This window comes from Acomys minous, assembly GCF_964271855.1.
Source record: "Acomys minous genome assembly, chromosome: 17".
NCBI lineage: Eukaryota > Metazoa > Chordata > Mammalia > Rodentia > Muridae > Acomys > Acomys minous.
This window is the reverse complement of record NC_140500.1, coordinates 47,533,915-47,558,742: the sequence shown is the minus strand read 5'-3', so window position 1 is coordinate 47,558,742 and position 24,828 is coordinate 47,533,915. Positions and strand designations below refer to the sequence as shown.

The 24,828-nt window shown below is 41.0% G+C and overlaps 1 protein-coding gene across 2 annotated transcripts in view; it reads left to right on the top strand.

Moving 5' to 3' along the window:
- Nucleotides 1–24,828, top strand: part of TAFA1 (TAFA chemokine like family member 1) — a 533,282-nt gene that overhangs the window by 391,265 nt on the left and 117,189 nt on the right. Inside the window, exon 3 of one of the 2 annotated variants that reach the window (XM_084764930.1) lies at nucleotides 18,993–19,130. In XM_084764930.1, the coding sequence (XP_084621056.1) occupies nucleotides 18,993–19,130 (138 nt within the window). Of the gene's footprint in view, nucleotides 1–18,989; nucleotides 19,131–24,828 lie in introns of both variants that reach the window. The other variant, XM_084764929.1, reaches the window with a different exon arrangement.

Genomic DNA, 24,828 nt, shown 5'->3' with positions numbered 1-24,828 from the left:
AACTGGATCTAAAAGGAGGCATCAAAGATGGACCCACTCCAGTTGTTGGGCGATCTACATGAAGACCAAGCTGTGTATCTGCTACAAATATGCAGAAGGCCTAGGACCAGTCCATGCATGCTCTTTGGTTGGTGGGTCCGTCTGTGAGCCTCCATGGACCCAACTTAGTTGACTCTGTAGGTTTTCTTGTGGAATCCTTCACCCCTCCGGCTCCCTCAATTGTTCCCTCCAACTCTTCCACGGGACTCCCTCAGCTCTGTCTAATGTGGATTGTAGCATGGTTATCCTGTACTTCATGGGTAATATCTTTAGGTCTGTGCATTATAGAATGGTTATCCTATATTATATGGATAATATCTACTTATAAGTGAGTAATATTATATCATGCATGTCTTTCTGGGTCTGGGTTACATCACTCAGGATAATCTTTTCTAGTTTCATCCATTTTCCAGAAATTTTCAAGATGTCCTTGTTTGTAATGGCTGAGTGCTATTTCATAGTGTAAATGTACCACAGTTTCTTTATCTTCAGTTGAGGTACATCTAGGTTGTTTCCAGTTCTGGCTGCTCTGCATTAAGCTGCTACGAACACAGTTTAAAGATTTTCTTTACTTTCTTTCCATGTGTACATTTCTTTGAAGTGCCACCAATCCCTTATTCAGCACCAACAAGGGAGAATCCATCTACCTATAGGCAATGATGTCTTATCAGTAAGGTATACTGTATTGGTTTTGACAGATAATGCAACCTAAATTTGATCTTGGTTTGCGTGTGTATGCATGTGTGTATAGAAGCCATAGGTCAATTACAAGTGACTTTCTCAATTAAGCTCTGCCTTATTTTTCAAGCCTGGGTATCTCCCTGAACCTAAAGCTTGCTGCCTCAGCTAGGGTAGATAGCTTATCAGCAAACAAGCTATCTTGTCCGGAAGATTTGCCTGTCTTCACTCCTCAGGACTGGGATTACAGGGATGGATCCCCAAGGCTGACTCTTTCTAAATGTGGTTATAGAGAGTTGAACTCAGGTCCTCATGATTGTGTAGCAAGTATTTCACCTGCCACTCTGTATTCAATCACTCTGTATTGTGTTAGTTGAGAGTATGTCACCAATCACATTCCTGACAAGGAGAAAGTGTTATAAGGGGGGGTAATGTAAGGCTGCACTAGACTCTGCATTGGCCAGGGTTATTCTTCTAGGACACAGCAGTTCAAGTGTACGTGTGACGGTAGGTGTACATTATATGCAAGGTCTACAACATTGAAGTATTTTAACTATTATTTAATTAATTTATTCAGATTACATCTAAATTGTTTTCCCGTCACTTGTATCCACCCATTCCTCCCTTCCTCCCACTTTCACCCTGTTCCCCTCCCCTAGGTCTCTGATGGAGGGGGACCTCCTCCCCCCACTGTATGGTCATAGGCTATCTATCAAGTCTCATCTTGGTAGCCTGCTTATCTTTTCTCTGAGTGCCACCAGGCCTCACCACTACCAGGGAGTGGTCAAATATGGGGCACCAGAGTTCATGTCAGAGTCAGTCCCCACTCTCCAACATTTTATACAATGAATTTGGCATCTGAAGATTTTGGTGTCTTTGTGCAGGAGTCTAGAACCAGTTCCCCATAGACACGGAGGGATGTACTTGGTTGGCAACAACAATTTCTAAAGTCAGACACTCTGCTGAACACTTGAGATAATACCATGAAAACATGCATGACCACTGCCCTTTGGGGTTTTTTATTTCTTCCAGGAGGCAACACTAAAGCAGTTAGCACATACTTTTAAAGATGTAAGTGTGGAGGTGCATCAGTGAAGGTCATAGTGATTTGAGAGCACACTATGAGGTGAACAAGGTACCACTGACCTGACCGAGAGGGTAGAAAGGGCTTCCCCAGGGAGATGGTAGCTGACACAGAATGTTCAACACAGACACAGAAAGAGAAAATGAAAAGTAATCTTCCTGATATTTTTAATGTGCATGCACTTTGTGGCTTTTGTATGGTGAGTGGCAAACAAAATATATCAAATTTAAAGTAAAGAGGGAAAAGTAAAGCAATCACTGCCGGAAGATCAGCTTCCAGCGTCAGACATAGCTGCAGCGAAGGGCACTAACAGCAATGTTGGGGAGGTTTCCAACCCTTTCCTGCATTGATTCTGTTCACTTGTAGGCTTTTAAAGCATGGCACTAAGGAAGAAGCAAGCTCCAGCCATCTCTCTCCATCAGTGAGTGAGGTGGGAAAACCCTCTTTTCTGTGGTTGGATCTCACCATGAATAATTTGGGTCAGTTGCCAGACCTGTTAGTAGCCACTGGTATCTAGAGATGTCGGGAATAGCACGGTCAGTGATGAGTCTCATAGGTCTAGGGCTAAAATCAGGGCCTTTCCAACTTCATAGGCAGAAAAGCCACTGGCTTCTCTAAGACAGAAAGCAAATAGGAGCAGCAAAGCCAGCATCTGCTGTAGAATAGCAGTGACACATGTCAATGATGATAACGGTTCTAAGAAACCCCTCATTAAAAGCCTCTCTGATTATTCTTCCTCGCACAAACTTATTCTACCAACTTCACAGAACAAGACTCTAAACAACCCTGCTTGCAGTAGCTTACCTGTCCGCATAGAAAAACTAACTCTGCAATTTGAAACTGGACTGCATGAATTTCCTAGATATCGGGCCTTCTAAACCCATTAGCATCTTTTCTCTGCCCCACAGTCTACCCAGAAATCTGTGTGCATGCACACATGCAAACATGCCTCTGAGGCTGCTGGCCTGCTTGCAGGAGGTCCATTAAAGTGAGGCTCATTTCAAGCACAGATGGTCCCCTGGTCGCTTAGTGTCTGCCTGTGGCCAGCCTAAGTAAATTCAGGTGGGCTTAGACTTCGGATCACATCCACGCAGCCAGGGAGGAAATGAAACCTTGTTTATCATCTTGATAAACCGTCTCCTTCAATGCCTCCGGATGCCGTATGCAACTTGGTGGAGTCAAATACTATTAAATTGTCATCACTGTCAAAAAAGAGAAGTAATAAGTTTTTCTACCTGAGTCATCCTTAATGACTTCTACCATGTGAAACACAAATCAGTTTCTGTTTGCCTTCTTTTCCCTTAAATGTGTGTGATGTTTTGATCTCCCTGGCTGTTGTAGTGGAGCACAGGCTCATATTATAAATAAATATAGACTTTTATTATTGCCTCTCAGCCAAGCCAATAAAATACCAAGATGACAAGGGTCAGCCTCTCAGCCAGGGCTAAGCAGAATTATCTGCCTGGAGTGGCTCACAGAAGGCAGAGATTCGAGAGCCTCTTTCACTGGGCAAAAGCTTTGGAGATGTCTCCAGCCATCCTTATCTCTGTGATTAAATACATTGGTAGAAGTTACATCAGCATACTAATGGAGGAGTGTACCTCTGTTAATCTCATCGTCTTAAAAGGTAATATAGTAAATGCACCTGGCTGTATTGCCTGCAACAATTCATCCCCACATCATTGGCTTTTAAAATAAATTAGGTTATCATAAGACATGATTCACCAGTGAGCTTGGACTTTCAGTTAAACAAGAGTAAGCACTCAGAAATAGCCACTAACTAAACTAAGGATAGCACACCATGGCCCATCAGCCAGGGCTGGCGCACCATTAGACTTATGTGGTCTACAGGCTAAGAGCACTCTCTACTTTTTTGAAGGCCTGGAAAAAAGTAATCAAGAGGAGATGATTTATGACACATCAAAATTACATGAAACTCGAGGTTCCGCTTCCATAAATAACACTGGTATGGGCAGACAGCCGTGCTCACCTGTTCACATATTGCTCGGAGCTATTTACATGATACGACAGCCCAGGTTGGCAGTTGCCCTTACCAGAAGGCCTACAGAGCCGAGAATATTTACAGTTTGGTCCTTTATAGAAAAAGTTTCCTGACCTCTGATCTAAAATATTGCTAGCTGCTGCAAGGACGAAAGGGGGATCCCTGGAGAGTTTTTGTACAATCCATTAACTCTCAGCATGGCTGTGACATGTCAGCTCCCCTTAACACCCAGTTGTCCAACCACAGCAAGCTTCCATAGGCAGCCTCAGGACCAGAGGAGAAAGAGCTATCAGTTGATGTCAGCACTATGTACATCAGATGGAACCACTGTACTGTCCATTCTCCACGTTTGCCTGTGCTTTGCTCGTGTTCACGCATTCGTCTTCACTACCACTCTCAAGGGCCTAAAGATTGCTGTCCGCTACCTTGTAGATGAGATCAGTAAGCAAAGAAAGCATTATAGTTTTCTTGAGATAAACATATCTGGTAAAGCATGGGGGCTGTATGAAGATCATGTTAGCATGGCCCCCAAAGTTTGGTCTCAGTCACTGTGTCTGTTATCATCTCGCCTCTATATGGACATCTGAATTTTGTTTGTTTGTTTGTTTTTTAATTAATGTATTTATCCACTTTACATCCTGGTCATAGTCTCCTCCCTCCTCACCTCCCAGTCCTCCCCCCTCCTCCTTTCTCCTCCCTCCCCCTCCCCTACTCCTCAGAAAAGGGGAGCTCCACTTCCAATTCACCCCAACTCGTCAAGTTGCATCAGGACTGAGCGTGTCCTCCTCCTCTGTGGCCTGGCAAGGCACTCCCCCCAAGGAGAAGTAACCAAAAAAATTGGTAACAGAGTCCACGTCATAGACAACCCCCACTTACCTTACTAGAGGAACCACATGAAGCCTGAGCTGCCCATTGACTGCATCTGTGTAGGGGGCCTAGTTCCAGTCCATGCATAGTCCCTGGTTGATGCGTCAATCTCAGTAAGCCACTCTGGACCCTGGTTAGTTGGCTCTGTTGGTCCTCTTATGGTGGTTCTGTCCTCTCCAGTTCCTTTTATCCTTCCCCCCCCCCCCACCTTTTCATAAGACTCCTTGTGCATGCCCCATGTTTGGCTGTGAGTCTCAGCATCTGTTTTGAAGCACTGCTAGGTGGAGCCCCTCGGAGGACAAGTCTGCTAGGCTCCTGTCTGCAAGCATAGCAGAGTATCATTAATAGTATCAGGGCTTGGCTCTCTTCCATGGGTGGGTCTTGGGTTGGGCCAGGCATTGGTCTGACATTCCCTCAATCTCTGTTCTACCTGCTCTATCTTTATCCCTGCACATCTTGTAGGCAGGGTGAGTTTTGGGTCAAAGTTTCTGTGAATGGCTTGGTGTTCCACTCCCTCTACTAGGAAACTTGCCTAATTAGAGGGTGTCCTCTTCAGTCTCTATGACCCCTGCTACTACGAGTCTCTTCTAGAGTCCTCATCATATCCTCCCAAAAGTCTACCCTGTCTCGGGTCTCCAGCTTGTCATAGAAGTGCTCCTGACCACAGGTTCTCTTTTCTCTACAGGTCTTCTGTCCCTCACCCCTGCTTCCCAAGGTCTGATCTCCACCCCTATATCTCTCTCTGTTCCTTCTCCTACCTTGTTCCCTCTCCTCAACCACTACCTCTGTCTATTCTATTTCCCCTGAGTGATATTTAAGCTTTCTCCCTTTTATCCTCCTTTTTACTTATCTTTTGGGGTCTGTGCAGTATAGTATATTTATTCTGTATCCTATGGCTAAAATCCACTTATAAGTGAGTACATACCAATTGTGTGTTTCCTGGTCTGGGTTACCTCACTCAGGGTGATCTTTTCTAGTTCTACCCATTTGCCTGAATTTTTCATAATTTCTTTTTCTTTTTTAACAGCTGAGTGGTATTTCATTGTGTAAATGTACCAAAGTTTTTTTATTCAATTTTTGTTTGAGGGACACCTAAGCTGTTTACAGATTCTGACTATTACGAATAAAGCTACTACAAACATAGTTGAGCAAGTGTCCTTGTTGTATGGTGGAACATCTTTCAGGTATATACCCAGGAGTGGTATAACTGAGATAAAAAAAAATAGACATTGATGCCATAGGACAATAGTTCTCAACCTGTGAGTTGTGACCCCTTCGGACGTTGAAGGATCCTTTTACAGGGGTCACCTAAGACCATCAAAAATGCAGATATTTACTTTACAGTTAATAACATTAGCAAAATTACAGTTAAAAAGCAGCAACAAATATAATTTTATAGCTAGGCATCAGCACAACATGAGGGTCACAGCATTAGGAAGATTAAAACCACTGCCATAGAGACTGCTTCCTGACAAACCTCTTTACTAAATTTTGTTCATTGGATTATATTGATTCTATAATCCAGCAGACATAAACAAAAATACTAATTTCTTGTTTGATTATTCATTCTCTTAAGAGGCTGGTAGTAACTAGCCCACAGAAAAAAAGTAAAATATAATGCATGGGGTGTTATATGTGGGTTTTGTGTTTCATAATTGTTGAAGAAAAGTCTTGTAATTTAAGATCAGTCTGTGCCTGAGTAAGAAGATCCATCAATTGGCAATAAGCCCTCAACTGAGAGTGTATCTTCCAGAAGGTGGTGTCTTCCAACAACTTTACTTCAGTTGTCTGGCATCATATTTTTATCCTCTCAGCTTTGCAACTAAGCCAATTTGGTGACACTGGTCTGTGAACATGCTTGCCATTCAGAAAGAAGAAATGTGTTAAAATAGCAGTGGCTCAGCAGTGATGGGCTGTGAGCATCATATTGTTTATTAGTCATTCTTTTATTATTAGTCATAAAGATGCTTGCCATCGTCACTGCTGTGTTCGCTTGAACATCCACCATATTCACCTATGGAGGATAGTGGGAGAAACTCCTGTAAAGAGATTTTTTAAGTTTATATTTATTATTACACTTCTTTACTGTTTTTATTCCAAGTTTGCTCATGTTTGTATAGATAGCATTGTGTGTATGTATAACGAGAAAACACAGACCCCAAATGAATGTCAGCATGTTAAGTAGGCAATGTAAGAGTGAGTGCAATAAAGGGGCATTTAGGATACCCACTATCACACATGAGCAGTAAATGCACGTGGCCCCCAACAGGAGGCTTCTAGAACCTGAAACATAAATGCAGCCACTTCCAGAAGTCTGAAATCTGTCTTTCCACCATCACCTGGTATAAATGCTTTTTAAACAAAACTGGACTTTTATATCAGTAAGAAGAACTTGTATGTTGCTCACTTTACTAATTTCCCATCAACTCTCTAGTATGCTCAATATTCCTTAAAGACAGAGCATTTTATTTCCAAGGGACAAAGGCTTAGAAGACACAACTTTGTAACCTCAGTCCCCAAGCTGGGTAACCTAAGACAGCCTTATTATTTGAAATATCATTTCAGTATTAATATATTCAACCTCAGTGCCACTTTTTTTTCATAGAATCTAGAGAAATTAACATAGCCACAGAGTTCGTCTTTTAAAATAGGATATCCTGTGCCTTGTCTAGAAATTGTTTCCATATCAAACTCAACCTTCAAGGCTACCGAAGGAGAAGCAAAGTCAGATCGCCCATCACCTGGCCGGTAAGCTTGGTTCAATTACAGAGCTAAAGGTCCTGGGAAGATTTAGGCCAAAACTACTTTACACTGGAAATGTAGGCAGAGATACTTTCTTAGCTTGTGTTGTAACAATAGTAGTAGAGCGCATCAAATTATCATAGATGATAGGCTAGGGATGTTAAAGAGCTCAGATGCTACTACTCAGTTTCTAGAGACTTTTGGGGGTCATTCACGGTGAAAAGTCCCTCTTGAGAAAGAGGATTCCCCATTTGTTTTATTAGCCATCCAATATTTTAATGACTGTGTTATAGCCAATAAGTAATTTCTAGCATGATAGTAGTTTACAACGCATGGAGAGTAAGTCTAGACCAAGCATATCTGGGGGATGAGAATAGAGAGGTAGAGGTAGATTGTCTGCTTCATTTTTAACAAAGAAAACTCCCCAGATGGATCTGAGAGGAACACAAATGCAATTTGATGTCCAGCCTGTTACAAGGACTATAATCCTCAGTGTCACACAAAGCCTTTTTTGTTGTAAAGTAATAAAAATCCTTATTTAAGGAATGGTCAAAAATCGGGTAATTTTTTTTCTGAGTTTATTGTTGCATCTTTAGGTAGAATTTATTTCTATGTGTGTAGAGTCATTCATAAAAATGATTCATGCAGCTGAGTGCCATAGCATGCACTGTATAAGTCATTTCTTCCTTTAAAAAAAAAAAAAGAGGAATCTAGTGAATAAGATAAGTTGCTCTGGGTGTTACTTCAGTGTTTTGTTTCAGAGAGAGTGTGATAACTGAATCCTGTCACCCCATCACTGACTAGGTAGAGAGGAGAGGACGCATATGGTTCATGATGGTGAAAGGAGAAAAACTTGGAGACTATTTCTCCCATCAATATTTCTATCTAGTTTAAGACCATCCCAACAGCATCAGTAGCATCACATTCCCTTTGGTGTCTACTTTGAACCTAGTCTCATTACAGTCATATGTCCATACTACTGAATCCCCATACCTATTCAGGCACCTTCATATAGCTGATGCTATCATCCACTTTGAGAAACCAAAGAGTAGGATGAAAAATAAGAGGAAACATCAGATCCCAGGACTTGAGTCTTAGCAACTAGCTTCTAGAATCTGTGGTCTCTCTCTCTCCATTAAAGTATGCTCTTTCAGACATGGTTGTCCTGTCCAGATTTCTTCTTCTTTTCTTAATCTTTCTTGTACATTCTTAGAGCCCTAGGACAGAGAAAATGGTAATTTATTAAACTTCAGCTTAAACACATCAAGCAGCCATTTTGCCATGCCTGCCCAGACTATGCCTGAAGATCCATTAGTGTCTCTGCTGTCAATGATTCACAGACAGAGACACTTGGAGCTTCCTTCCAGTCCATTGGGTCAATGAAGCATTTTTTAACAGAGTCTTAAATATGCATTTCTGACATCCGCTACAATAGACTCCTAAAGAGCTATTTTTAAGGTCTGATCAGGAAGTCCTATGAAAGTGAATCTCAAAGCCCCTGCTCTATCTTACATATTACAGCTTTTCAAGAAAGGAACTACTTGAAGTAAATCAAAAATTTAAGTGCCCAATTAATCTTGTCAATCTTAACATACTTCACCCTAGGTTTTATTAATTTCCTCCAAATATTGCCTTTGATTGTGTCCTGGTTTGCTTTCTACTACTGTGATAAATATTGTGATCAAAGCAACTTGCAGAGAAAAGGGTTTATTTTATCTTACAGGTCACAGCCCACCATCGAGAAAAGCTAAGGCAGGGACCTACAAGAGCAAATGAGAGCCGACACTAAAGCAGGGAACACGGAGAAAGCTACTGACTGGCTTGGTCTGCAGCTCACATTCAGCTACCTCTCCTTTACAGCCCAGGCTCATCTGTCTTAGGATGAACCACCACCCAGAGTGGGTGGGGTCCTTCTGCACTCATTACCAGTTAAGAAAATACCCCACAGACACTCCCATGGGCAAGCACACAGAGGCAATTCCTCAGCTGACATTCCATCTCCTCATGAGTGAAGTTGCAAGACAAGATGAGCCATCACAGACCTTAAACGCATATCCTTGCTTGACCCCTGATAAAAACCCAGGATGAAAAGTTTTTATGCATTTTTGCCTCTACCCCAAACCAGAGGTCCAAGTAAAAGGCCATATAAAGACAATGTTAGAAAAGTATCCAAAAAATATTTGGGAAAGTGTGTGAAGGTGGGGATCTGGGAAGTTAGGTGGAAAATGGAGAATAAATGTGTTCAAAATACATTGTGTGCATGTGTAAAATCCTGAAAGATTTAATGAAAACATAATATTTGATAATAAAACATAAATATTTATCCTTTCTTCTCATATATGAATTATTTTCTTCCTCTACTCACCCTCATCTTTTCTTCCCTTCTCGGATTCTTTGCTTTCTCCTTTTCTTTTATTACAGACATTTAATCAATTCCATCATCTTAAAAAATGTGCCATGCCAATCCTTTATAACAAAAGTGAGCATTATTTGAAAAATCAAAATCATGCATTCTGAATGTTATTATGGGAGAATTATGTAAAGTGTAAGAACATATTGGTTCAGGAAGACAATTCAAAGAAGGCCTTGAGTAGTGAGTGTAGTGACACACACACACACACACACACATGCAGAACAAATGCAGAAATTGCATGTGCTCATTTTTGTTCTGTTTTTGAAGCAATTATCACATAGAAGCAGGCTTTCTGGGAAAGAAAAGAATTTCACTGTATCTTCTTCCTTATTCTTTCTTTCCCAGAAAAGTTTGCTCTTCTGGAAGTTCAAATTGTTCCACTATGCTTCTTCAACTTCCTTGTAAGCCATTATCACACTAATAAACACTAAATATCTGATTTCTTGACAGATGAAAAGTAATAGACAAAAGAAACTTCCTCTACAGGTGACTATTTTAAACCAGTTTTTCCCAGTTTATGGCCCAGAATGAATCAGTTCCTTCGGATAAGGCTACTTACAGTAGATTTCCAATCGGGAGGCAAATTCTGGATGTGATGACAACTTTCAGCTCAGCTTTTAATCATCCACCTGCCACTCATTCCTACCCCTTTCCTTCCCTTTCCATCAGGATACATAATTGTCATCAGTGGGGAGCCCTCTTAAAAGAAACATTATCCTTAGCCATCCATCTCCCTTGGGTTTCCTCCCTCGTACAGAGGAAGACAGTGATGCATGGAGCTGGGAAAGAGAGATCTTTGCTTGGAGCACTTGGGCTTGGCAGGGAGTTGATGCTGCTAAAAATAATCTTAAAACAGTATATTCTTTTCACCTTTGGGGGCATTAGAAATTTTCTTTTCCTGTTAAGAATAAAGTTGATAATGCATTCAGAGCTCTGACAAACCCAAGAGAGATGGACAAACAGAGAGATGCCGCAGGGGATTTCCTTTCAACGGATTTACCCTTCCACCTGGGTGAATGTAAGTAAAGAGGCTGAGAGTCAGGAGGCTCTACCGAAGGCGGACTTAGAACTAAGTGGTTGGTGTGCTCTGAACATACTGGACTATTTCAGATTGACCTACCCCAACTAGGTGCGTCCTGTACTAAAGTCCCAACTGGAAAACAACAGGATCGTTTATAAAAGTTAATTGAGGGTATGAGGCTGTAATTTCATAGATACTTTATCTTCATCTTGTTTTCTATAGTCACAATGAGGATATATGATCAGCAATTTGGAAATCTGAGTTGTGCAGACAACATCCAAACTGTTTGTTATTTGTGCTGTATCCTCTGCCGTTAGTTAATATATTATTCCACCTGTGCGACTGGCTGGGTGTGCAGATGCTGGCCACAATTGAGAAGAAGCCATTTTCCAAATAATCCATATGCAAAAAGGGGAAGTCCAATTTTCTGAGCTCTTAAATGACTCCTTTTTGACAAGTCATAGATCATCTTGAAATCATTCAGACTTGGACAAAGATAAAATTTGGGACTGGATTGGCAATGGCGCCACAGAAAAGACTGAAAAGCGTTTATGATAAATATTGGTGTGATTTGAAATAACGTTGGCACTTAGATTTAAAGGGACAGTTCACTAGGTATTTCTTTAAATGAGAGTCACACTAAACAAAAGGGAATGTGTTTCTAGTTTCTAGAAAGCGTTATAATAAAACTAACTCTTCCCTTTGATTAGGGCACATTTTTTTTTTTCATGTCTGATCTTTCTTTTCCAAGGAGGTAGCTAGTGTGAACAATAGACTTTACTGTGGTGTAATACAAACCCAGGGTTTTACTTTCCTAGAATTTCATCAATTTCTCACTAAATTTTGCATGAACCAAATTAAATGTGCAGTGCTATTATCACTAAGAAATATTAACTATAGATTTGTGTGGGGAAAGCATATTTTGCATGTTTAATATATTTACTATGCCAAAGACATCCACCTTTCTCTATTACATTCTATATCCATGTGCTTGTTCATCTATCCGTCAAACACCTGTCATTTAGTCCGAGCTCTGGGGATCTGGGAACTGGACAACTGCAGTTGCTTTCATTCATCCTTGGCAGAGTGCTAGCGTTAAAGAATAGTTTGCCGCACTGAATTTTTAGGAACTGGTGTGACAGGCTCCTTTCACTTAGTGAAGGCAGCTGGACTCTTTTATGTAACCTATAAAATTCCACAAGCCACAATTTAACACAAAAGAATCATTTCCTATCACATGTTAAATATTTTCATTTTGTCAGCAAAAGCACATGGTCCAGTGTTGCACAATCAGGACAGATTTGAATGCTGAATTGCTCTGAGGGGTGGTCACTGGTTTGACTAGCCAAGTTGGTCTGAGAACTCCAGAGATCTACCTGTCTTAGTCTTGATAGTGCTCAGGTTACAGCTGCCGACCAAGCTCCCTTCTCACATGGGTGCTGGTGATCTGAACTAGGTTCTCAAGTTCAGGTGACATGTACTTTACCTACTGAGCCAGCTCTACAAGCCCAGTTAATTCCTTTAATGCCATTGCTGGCATCATTTGTTACAGGGCCGCATTATTCTCCAGGTGTCCATCCTCCTTAAAGAACTTGGATAACAATAGTCCTGGGCCTGTCTTCAAGCAATTATGAAAACTCAATTCGATTTGTGTTCAAAGAACTTTTGAACCTTGCTAATCTGCCAGAAATGATTTAATACATAAAACAATAGGGACCCCCTCTCCATAAAGAGTTAACAATCCAGTGAGGGACACCAGGCAGTAAGGACAATAGATAAATTGCACACAACATTTGAAGGTATCCCTGGTACTCTATGAGAGGATGAGGGTCATACACAGATCAAAGGAAGGATTCTCATGTGTGTCTGATAAGGAAGTTACAATTTATTTTAATAAGTAATCAATCGGGCTTCTTACAAAGTGACATTTGAGCAAAGATGAAGAAGGATTAAGAATGAGCCTGGAACATATTGGCACAGGAGACAACTTCCTGAACAGAACACCAACAGCCCAGACATTAATGTCAACAATTAATAAATGGGACCTCATGAGGCTGAGAAGCTTCTGTAAGGCCGGAGACACTGTCAAGAGAAGAAAGCGACAGCCTACAAACTGGGAAAAGATCTTCACCAACCCTACATCTGACAAAGGTCTAATATCCAAAATATATAAAGAACTCAAGAAATTAAACACCACCAAACCAAATAATCCAATTGAGAAATGGGGCTTGGAACTAAACAGAGAATTCTCAACAAAGGAATATCAAATGGCTGAGAAACACTTAAAGAAATGCTCAACCTCCTTATTCATCAGGGAAATGCAAATCAAAACAACTCTGAGATTCCATCTTACACCCATCAGAATGGCTAAGATCAAAAATTCAAGCGACACCACATGCTGGCGAGGATGTGGGGAGAGAGGAACACTCCTTCATTGCTGGTGGGAATGCAAACTAGTACAACCACTTTGGAAATCTATCTGGTGTTATCTCAGAAAAATGGGAATAGGGCTTCCGCAAGACCCAGCTATTCCACTCCTTGGAATATACCCAGAAGATGCTCCAGCACACAGCAAGAAAATTTGCTCAACCATGTTCATAGCAGCCTTATTCATAATAGCCAGAACATGGAAACAGCCTAAGTGTCCTTCAATAGAAGAATGGATAAAGAAACTGTGGTACATATACACTATGGAATACTATTCAGCTATTAAAAACAAGGACTTCCCGAAATTTGTGGATAAATGGATTGAGCTAGAAATGATCATAATGAGTGAGTTAACCTAGAAGCAGAAAGACTCAAATGGTATATACTCACTTATATCTGCATATTAGCCCAAGGGGCATGTCCCACGAAAGCCTTCACTTACCAGGAAACTGAGACAGAGGGGAGGACATTCTAGTGGGACTATAGATGAGAGAAGCATGGGAGAATGGCAATGTAGAAGGATCCAGAGGGTCCTAGAAGCCTACAAGTAGAACATTATGATAGGCAGATTTGGGCCCAGGGGTCCCGCTCAAACTAAGGCACCAGCCAAGGACAACACAGGCGGTAAACCTGAAACCCCTACCCAGATCTAGACAATGGACAGAACACTCTCCACAGTAGAGTGGAGAGTGGGATATTACTTTCTCACGTACTCTGGTGCCTCACCTTTGACCATGTCCCCTGGAGGGGGAGACCTGGTAGCACACAGAGGAAGGACAGCAGGTTACCAAGAAGAGACTTGATACCCTATGAACATATACAGGGGGAGGTAATCCCCCTCAGGAACAGTCATAGAGGAGGAGAATAAGGGGAAAATGGGAGGGAGGGAAGAATGGGAGGATACAAGGGATGGGATAACCATTGAGATGTAACAAGAGTAAATTAATAAAGAAAAAAAAAGAGTGAGCCAGAGATCTGCCAGGATAGTGGTTTTGGTAATGTATGAATCCTTGGGAAAGATGGAGCCCAGAATATCAGCTTGACCACCCCAAGGTAATATGACAAGTGTCTATGAAGGATGCAGAAGAGAAAAGGAGAGTGGTGGCGAATGAGGGCACACACAGGGCTGGGAGAAGAAGCATTCTGGACACTTATCTTTGATGACCATCCTGAGAGACATGACAGATTTCTTTCTGCATGCTTTTTGTTGATAGTGAATTACTTTTTTTTTTTTTTAAATAAGACCCAACCCCATGAACTTTGGAATCTGATAGACTGGAGTCACTCTTGTGTGCATCTAAGCAAGTTATTAGGTATATCTGGGGATTGATTTTTCGTTAATATGCTTGGGGTGATACCCTGTACAGTTGCTGGCATCCAGCATGCTAGACTCATGATCTTGTATGTCTATCATAGCTGTTGGCTATGACTGTAAATCAAATGACATTCCAAGTGCCTCCTGGGAGCAGCCACATGCCTTCTGCTGTTTTCCATCGCAAATGCAGCTGCTGATTGGTATTAAAGATAAACACTCAGTTAAATTAGTGGTATTTTCATGAGGTGTAAATCCTGCTCTTACTGACTTGCTTGAAGGTAGATGTAGTTGACGGCAGTTAGTAAAGCAACATGGTTACGGGTGTCTGGGTGAGAGTGTAATGTGCCACTGTCCCTATTTTATTAACTCTACTCCCAGGCTGGTGAGAGTGGAGATGAGGAGATACTTCCCCTTGGTCCAAGCTCAAGCTTTGCTGTTTCCTGCTCAGAACTGGCCAATGCTATTTGTCCCTCCTGCTTAGCCACCTTTCTCTTCTCCAATCCCTCCTGTACACAGCTGCCAAGGAGACGACACTGAGGCAACACCCACATTAGAACTGCCCATTGTCTTTCCAAATCACTATTCTACCCACACAGCAAGAGAAAGACTCTTCTGAGACAGGAATAAGAGAGGCCCCTTCAGTTTAATTCAGTCTCATCTGGCCTGGAAGCCTTAGTTTATTGATTGAAGTATATTTCTGAAATGTCCCAATCATTGCTTTGGAGAAATGGCTGATTATAGTATGAGGAAATGACTCTTATAAGATCATCCTATAGGATCTTGAAGAGCCAGGAAGTGAGGAAGTGTTCAAAATAATGGCAAAAGCAAGCAAGCTTACAATGATCACTGTGCCAAAGGGACGTAGAAGCCAAACCAAAACTTCCAGTAGTCAAAGCAGTAATGTTTGAAGCAACTAAGTGACCTCATACTACATTATAATACCATGCATAAATAAAAATCACAAGTATACATAGATATAAATAAGTGAAACTGGAGAGAAAGAGACTGCCCTCATGCAGAAGAATTCTAAATACTTTTTAAATACACATGCCTTAGTAAATACTTTTATTTGTTATTATACTTTCCAGACACAGAGTTCTCATTTTCTGTGTGTAGAAACTTCCTCACAAGTACAACTACACCTCAGCGTGGTGACTAGATTCAGTGTCAACAAGGCAAAGTCAGATTGATGGGATGGGACCAGAGTGGCATTTACCTCTCCAATCTTCCTCCCAAAACACACAACCTCACTCTAATCATAAGAAAAGCATTAGACAAATCCCAGCTGAAAGAGATTCTTCAAAAATGCCTCACCAGTTTACCCCCAAATGTCAAGGTCATCAAAAAGCAATGAATGTTTGAGAAAATGTCACATCCATAAGACACCTAGGGAGACGAGGGCAATGAACACAATGTAGTCTGCCTGGTTGGACCCTGGAGTAGAAAAAGTGAAAACTTAAAAAAGCCTAACAGGGCTGAGAATTTGGTTAATGCAAATATGTTAGAGAGTGTGATTCTGAAGCAGCCTGAAGATTCAGAGAGTAAGGGGGTGCTCACACTGAAATGCAAGCAAACTTAGAGTGGTTACCATGTGTTACAGTGATGCATAAGTCAGTGAAAGGGCTCCCAGTCATCAAAGACAGAGCATGTTAAGCACCAGGTACCATAGCACTGTATCGTAATGCCAGGGATAAATAAACCAAATGTGCCATACTGAAGATGTCAATAATTACATAATACAAGCAGGAAATAACAAAGTAAAGTGAAGTATATTAAGTATATTTTGGGCCTCTTAGTAGCATATTCATGCATTTTCTGGAAGTCTAAAATTACCCTATAATAATAAAATGAATTTTTTAAAAAAATGCGCCAGATTGTCATGTTGTTATGAGACCTGCTCTCCTGCCCATGGGAGCCTCATCTTTCAACTCGGAATCTCGGAAATCTTCTGTAGTTTCCATACGCAAATGGATCTCCCATTCCACCTGTTTCCAGACCCCCTGGGACTAACCCCATTGCCTTAAAGTTGGCTGGTTCATTTATTTATCTCAGTCATTTAGAAGATTTCTACACTTCCTCCATGTTGTTATGGATGAGAAGAAATAAGCCATAACCTTAATCCTGTCTTAGTTCACAGCTTGGCTGGGAGGGGCCACAAACATTGACTACGGGGTAACTGGAACTCTGTGGAGCACTAAAACAGTGCGTAGTGGAAGAGGTGATGGTACGTTCTCTAAAGGATTGATCTTGCCATTGAGCTCTAAAGAAAATTCATAGGGACCCTCTCTCTCACACACACACTCACACATGTATGTATTCATGTATACATATATATGCATGTGTTCTCTTCTTTTCCTCCTCTCCTCTCTCTCACATATGTATGTATGTATGTATATATGTATGCATATATGTATGTATGTATATATGTATGTATGTATGCATATATGTATGTATGTATATATGTATGTATGTATGTATGCATATATGTATGTATGTATGCTCACCATAAAAGCATGAGTCCCCTTCTTTCTCTCACTCTTTTGCTCCATGTTTATGTGTGTACGCATGTTGAGAGAGGTAGGGTTGGATAGATAGACACTATGAGACAGTACTTCGAGCCTGCGTCCTAGAGTGATGGAGGTGGATGTCAGGAGAGATCATATATGCTGAGACAGGAAAGACAGTAGCTGCACATGAGATTAACTCTGCTAGCCGACATGCACGATGCCCCGGTTTTAGTCCTCATCACTTCCAAAACCAAACAAGAAGCAAAAGGAGAGGGATGTCCACATAGAAACCCCCCACTTTACAGATGAGGAGCCTGAGCCCCTCAAATTCTAAGTGGGAGGAGGTGTAACACAAATGAAGATTAGCTGGGTTAAGCTTGGACTCTTCCCTTCTGGAGACAGAACCGCCTGATGTTGGATCATTTCTGTATGTTTCTTCAAAGGCAGACACAGGTTTCTCAGCACTGTTGAGAGTTTGAGCCAGGTCCTCCCCTGCTGCAGAGGGCTGTCAATGAGGGAGCATTTTGCAGCGTTTAATGGCATCCCTACTTTCTGCCCATCAGATGCAAGAAGCATCTTCCTCCTCCTAATGATCACAGGCACCAAACTGTCTCTAAACATTCCAAGTACTGGCGGGACAGAACCCCATCATGCCCTCATCATGGCCTCTTCCCACTGGACTAGAACACTGTTGCAGTAAAGTTCTCAGAGAGCAAAGTTCCCCCTGTGACCCTTCCTGCCTTTCTTCTGTGCACTTTCCTATATGCCCCTATGTATCATCTATGTATCTCGGTAGCACACACTCCCCTTAGAGTTTATAACACAACAACACGTAGACCATTTGTTCAACAGTTTCTCGTATCTCTGCTGACTGAATGCCAAAGGTCAAGAAGTCTAAATATTAGGAGCCCATTTGGGTAAAATTAAAACCCAGTGTCTCTGAATTCAAAACTTGAAAGTGGGCAATTTAATTCCTCATATGTTTCATAACTCTGAATAGCTCATTGCTTCCAGGGAGGGGAGGGGGAACTGACCCAAGCTAACCGTGGCAGTGTGTACCTTATAATCCCAGCACTGAGAGGGTGATGGAGAAAGATGACCAGTTTATGGTCCGCTTAACAGCAGCAGCAACAACAACAACATCTAACACAAAAGGAGCAACTGGAATATTCACCAACCTTTACTGACTCAGCAGCTCCCTACCCTGGAGCTATTAGAGGATGGAATCCATTAGGATGCCCATATACACTGATGCGTGCTTAGATGAGCCCTAACAATGTAAATGAAGTCCCGCACCTAGCTAACCATGCCATGGAAAGCACATACCATTTCCTCCAGAAATTCTCTCTTCCACTTACACACGCCACCTGGGTTTGGCTGTAATTCCAGACTAGGTGTTCCATTCGGCGTAGCCCCTTGACATGGGTAGGCAGGAGGAAGGAGAACTGATTCCTGGCTTCTTTCCTGGCATGGCGGGTTCTGCATCACTGGAGCTCTGCTGCTCATTATTAGTGGGTGTTTGGAGAATCTTAAATGCAGAAATAGCACAGGTAGGAGTGCTCAGCACGGTGCATCTAAATCAGGTGGTCTCTCTATTTGGCGTTTTAGCTCCAGGCATTTGCTGCTCTGCTGCTTTCGATTACATCCAGCCTAGAATCATGCCATCTTGAGATGCCCGTTAATTTGCTGGTGCTCTTCGCTATGTTGAGTGTAGCACTGCAATGCCTGTGTTCTCTGAGGCTGTATGGATCATGAAATCTTTAGTAATTTATATTTCACGGGACCCCTCTATAATACCTGTCATTTTCTCCAAACCTATCTGTGTATTCTAATATGTCTAAATAACCCCTGAATCAGATCTAATAGATGTCTCTTTTTTTAATTGTCTTGCCAGAAGGAGGGACCTGTGAAGTGATCGCAGCCCACAGGTGTTGTAACAAGAACCGCATTGAGGAGCGGTCACAAACAGTGAAGTGTTCCTGTCTACCTGGGAAAGTGGCTGGGACAACAAGAAACCGGCCTTCCTGTGTGGATGGTAAGCAGTGAATTTTAGCACTCTCTAACGGGTGTTTATTCGTTGTCCACTACATATGATGTGTTTTCTTATGTAAACTAACTGTGGCTCTGGATCATGCACAAGGAATGTCTAAAGTGCCATGGGGTCACATGTCAGAACTCAGTACAGATATGAACTTTTGTTCCTCTGGTGTTAGGTTTGAATGTCTACTCCAAAGTTCATGTTGAAAACAGGCTGCCAATTTGCTGGTGCTGAAAGGTGGGGCATTGGGGAGGTGACTGAGCTGTAAGGGATGTACCATTATAAGTGAGGTCAATGCCATTGGAAAGGGAGAATCCAGACCCTCTTGTGCCCTTCTTTTTCTGGTTCCCACTATGTGTCAATGTATCATGAAAGGCCTCCCATAGATGCTCAGGGCTTGATCTTGTACACCCAATCCTCCAGAGATGTGAGGATTAGTTGATATTTGTAAATTACCCAATCACAGGTGTTATGTTATAGCAGCACGCGCACACACACACACACACACACACACACACACACACACACACACACACCTGGTTTGGAGGGTGTCATATAGCATTATTTTGATTTTTCTTTTTTTTTAATTATATTTCTCCTTTATATATACATTTATGTTATTACACATAAATAAAATAAAGTATATATAGCAAGAAGAACCACGAAACAATCAGGAATTATATAAATGCTACATTCATAGTGGTTTGGCTATTTGCATTTGGCAAACTTGAAGAAAGCATCTTTCCTATCTTGGTGAGTCTAGAATTCTGTTGGCCCAGAAGGTTGAAGATGATGTTCCAATGTTATATAGAGATTCTTTACTGACTGTTCAGGCAGCAAACTGTCTCTTCCATTTTTTACATTTTGGAAACTGCTAACTTGCACTTCTAATTCACTCAGGTAATTACATTTTATTCGTTCTCAAGTCTCTGATGGGGTTGAAGACCAAATAGTTTAGCCTTACAATTAAGCTTAGTTGTTTAGGGGTTAAGATGTTTTTAGGTCTACATCTCTACTTCTTTTTTTTTCTTAATTTTTAAAAAATTTTTAATTATCTTATTTTTATACATTTATATAGTTTTGGGTGACTTCAGGTAGAGAACTCTCTCTGTCATCTTTTCATTTGGAAGGCTACTAACCTGCAGCCCCAGCATACTCAGATAATCAAGTTATGTCCTTCTCAAGTCTCTGATGGAATTGAAGACCAGGTAGCTTAGTTTTACAATGAAGCTTAATTGTTTAGGGGTTAAGATGTTTTTAGGTCTAGATAGGTATTCTAAGTTGATAATGACAATATGTAATAGAGATTGATTAACACTCAGAAATTGAGATGCACCAAGATAGGAAAGATGTCTTCTTCAAGGCTGTCAAATACAAATAGCCAAAACACTAAGAATGTAACATTTATATAATTCCTGATTGTGTCATGGTTCTTCTTGCCACAGGTAATCTATTGTATATATGTGTAATAATATTATGATTTTTTTAAAAAGAAAAGTGAAATAAAAGAAATTTTAAGACCAGAAATATGCAGATTCATCTTATTTGGAAAGTGATTTTGTTTGAGCCTATATGGAATGATGATGGTGTTAGTGATATAAAATCTGGCAATACGTAATATTCATTTAAAAGGCATTTAGTGAGCACTAAGTATCTGCCAGGTATCACTCTAGTTGCTTTGAATATATATGTGAATGAACACATTTGCCTTGGGTGTTCCTATGTGCCAAAATCTGGTACAGAGTACTCATATGTTATTTTATTTAGTCTTAAAGGACAGTACAGGCCGTAAACTTTAAACCCCTACCCAGATCTAGACAATGGTCAGAACATTCTCCACAGTAGAGTGGAGAGTGGGATATGACTTTCTCATGTACTCTGGCGCCTCACATTTGACCATGTTCCCTGGATGGGGAGACCTGGTGGCACTCAGAGGAAGGATAGCAGGTTACCAAGAAGAGACTTTATACCCTATGAGCATATACAGGGGGAGGAAATTCCCCTCAGGAACAGTCATAGGGGAGGGGAATAAGGGGAAAATGGGAGGGAGGGAAGAATGGGAGGATACAAGGGATGGGATAACCATTGAGATGTAACAAGAATAAATTAATAAAAACAAAAACAAAACAAAAAAATTCTCCTAATGTTATATGAGTTGTCTATGTCCATGTTTTAAGTCACACTCAAATATAACATCTGAAAATCATCAAACGCTGGACTAGGATTGTATCCCAGTTGGTGGAATGTTTGCCTAGCATGCGCAAAGCTGCATGGCATAAACCTGCTGCGGTTGTGCATGCATGTTTGTAATCCCGATGCTCAGGAAGTGGAGACGGGATCAAAGTCATCCTCAGCTACATAGGAAGTTCAAAGCCAACCTGGGCTGCACAAAACTCTTGTTTCAGATAAATATATTCAACTAAGTACCAAATATTATCCTACCATGCCTGGGGATCAAGAATTCAAGTTAGCTGGGAGCTTCTGGCTTAGAGGCTCTCCTGTAGCTGCAACTGAGTTATAGTATGGAACTGGTGCTGGCAGCAGGTTTTACAATGGCTTGCTGGCATTGCTGTTGACAGGTGCTTTTGCTCTCTGCCATGTGGACCTCTCCATTGGAGGTTGGTATCTTTACAACATGCTTGTAGATTATCCTCAGAGCAAGTGCAAGAAAACCACACAAGCTCCAATGTCCTTTATGTTAAAACACAGAACTTTGGCTTTATTATTTTGTTACTATCTCATTGGTTGCCTCAGTCTACCCTCTTCAGTGTAAAGGTAGGTTGCCAGAACATTAAGACAAACAGACACAAGTCATCAGAGCCCACGTCTGAGGCTGGATACCAGAGGAGGCTGTGTTTCCAGTACAAACATAAAGAAACAGAATAAACACAGCAGGATAAGCCCCTTGCTACATGCTTTAAAAGCCACTGCTTGTCTGACTCTTAAGACCAATGCAATAGACTTTAATCCTAAATCTTGCTGCCCTCTTTAAGATAATCTTATACACTATGACCAAGCAGTGACCCTGTGGTTCTCTACATTTATGATAATTTAAATGGGTAGGTGTGATGTGATCTTGTAATTCTTCACCAAAGGGATTAGGAGATAGGAAGATGACCCATTTGTACAGGGTCGTAGAGCAGGCTGAGAACTTCTATCCCCAGGCTTAGGTCCACTCTTCTTCCTCTACATATACAAGGTGAAGATGCTTTCTAGATAAGATTGTGCTTTGTATGTTTTATTTATGGATCAGTACGTGATTATAGAGAGAAGCTATGGCCAGGAAAACAAAGTATTTTAGGGAGTAAAAGAATTATGCATTAACCAACTGCAGGAAATTCTTTAAGCTGCTGCTGTCCATATTTTCTCTTCAGTTTCTGATTTTTGCTTATGCCATTCTGCTTGGTAAGACCTGGTTCCATCTTCAAGCATTTGCATTTACTTTCTCACATGAATTAGAAGTGGATTAAAGGTACCACTCTGATCTCCTGTCTTGGCATGATAGGAATGCTCCAGTAAAGGCTACTTAACAAAGATCCAATGCTGTAAATACGACGAGATTACAGAGTGTATTGTTGTAGCTTGGGTCAAGAGGCCAACTTTTGCCTGGTTAACTACATCCAGAGGGACAAGCTTACATGACCAGTGCATTCGTCCTCCCATTCCATGAGAAAGTCAATCTAGTCTTGAAGGATGTAACTAAGCCATGTTCAAGAATACCATTAAGTCAGCTCTGCACTGAGGCAGCTTCTCCCAGGAGTCATTTGGTAAAATCTGGAGACACTTTTATTCTAGATATTTATCAAAGTAGAGGAGTCTTACTGCTATTGACTCTAGTAGATAGAGACGAGGAATATTGCTAAGCAGTCATAGCATGCTGGGCCCCTTCCCCCACCAAGAATACATATCCAACAGTAATGTCAGTGGTACTGAGGTTAACTGGAGTGTGACTCAGATTATTCCATATTGCAGTGGACACCATGAGGCACTACTAATTAGGAAAACACAGGGAGTTAGCCTACTAAAGCTACATTGGCCTCATCCAGGAGGAAGCTCATGATCCAAGAAGGGAGGAGACATTGTACAGCACAAAACTGCTATGGTATCTTATGCTCTTGGCCAACGAAAGCATTGAGGTTTTTACCTATAAATCTCTGCCCCAGTTCAAGTTCATTTTCATCACTAATGACCTGGGATGGAATTGCCTTCAGATTTGGGGTGAAAAACACAATATATTGGCTGTACCGATATGGGAGGAAATGGCATTATGTTCCAACTTTTGTTAGATGATAAAACATATGACAGCGATATTTTAATTCAGGAAAAGTTTATTTTATTCTGGAAACTTTTTTACTGTCAGTGTGGTTGTTTCAAACAAAAGGGCCACCACCTCTATCTTCCAAGTAAAAGCCAACATAAGGTTCATTAGTCAGATGATGAATATTCTTATATAAATAACATTCCATTCTCAAATCTATGGAAATGTGCAGATAAGTTTACAAGTTGCTATCATTAAATTTGTTTAGGGGGCCTAACACTGTATATGAAAAATAAATATGAAGCAATCACTTTGGTGTAGTTATAAGATTGGGGTGAGATATTACACCTGGGCAGAATGTTGGCTGTACTTGTTACCAATAGAATGACCTCTGGCAAAGCACCCAGTTGTTTTGTCCTCTCCAAAGTAAGGGTGAGGACTTTTACTTCCTGAAGCTGAGATGAGGAATAGGAAGTATGCTTGTAATGTGATTCCCACATTGTCTCCAGTCTAGTGCTCTCTAAATTACAGGTTCGAGTTCCTATCTTACTAGCAGATGTGGGTAATTGTTAGAAATATCAATTTACAGAACTCTCTCCTATTCATCCAGCATGGTAGGATCTTGGCCCCCTGAGTTCTGAGAATCTCTCCCAACCAATCATCCTGTAGATCACCAATTTTCCCTCGAGTTCAAGCACATTGTAGGGATTTTTTTGAAACCACGGATATATAACGTCCAGACATTAAAAACACCCTTGATAGTGTTTCCGAGAGATGATCATGGCTTTGCATGGCGGTCTTTTAGTCTAAGCTCAGCACTAAAAAGTAAAAGCACAATGGAGATATTTACTAGCCTTAAATGCTATGATCCTCATTGATGGAGGGCTCTTTTCACTTAATAGATGATAAACATATCTCATGCTTGTGCATAGTCTTCCAAACATAATTGTTGATGGCTAAATAGGGTTCTCAGTGGTAGATATACCATCATTTATTTGACGGCCTTCTCTGCTTTCCCTAACAATAAATAGGCATGGGCATCTCCCAGGGCAGTAGTTGACAATGCATCTATGTATGCTCCACATTTGTCCTAAACACATAGTCTTATACCTTACATTTTCCATGGCACATGTCTAGGACTGTTATTTTCTTTCCTCTGAAGCTGAAGTCAGATTTCACCTGTCCTGTTTCAAAGGCAGAATAGCTGTGGCTTTAAATGAAGCATGTGGTTTATTAGTTTAGATTCAAAATCTAATATCAGATTATTTGAAATGAGAAATTTGAAAGTAAAATATTAGCAATGCATTCAAAGCATATTACATATTTGAGGGACATTTTCAAATAATGACTATTTAGTTTTAAAATATCACCTAATAACTGAGAACTCCAAAATGCACATTCTTCAAATTATGTCATAGCCATCCATAAATATTTATA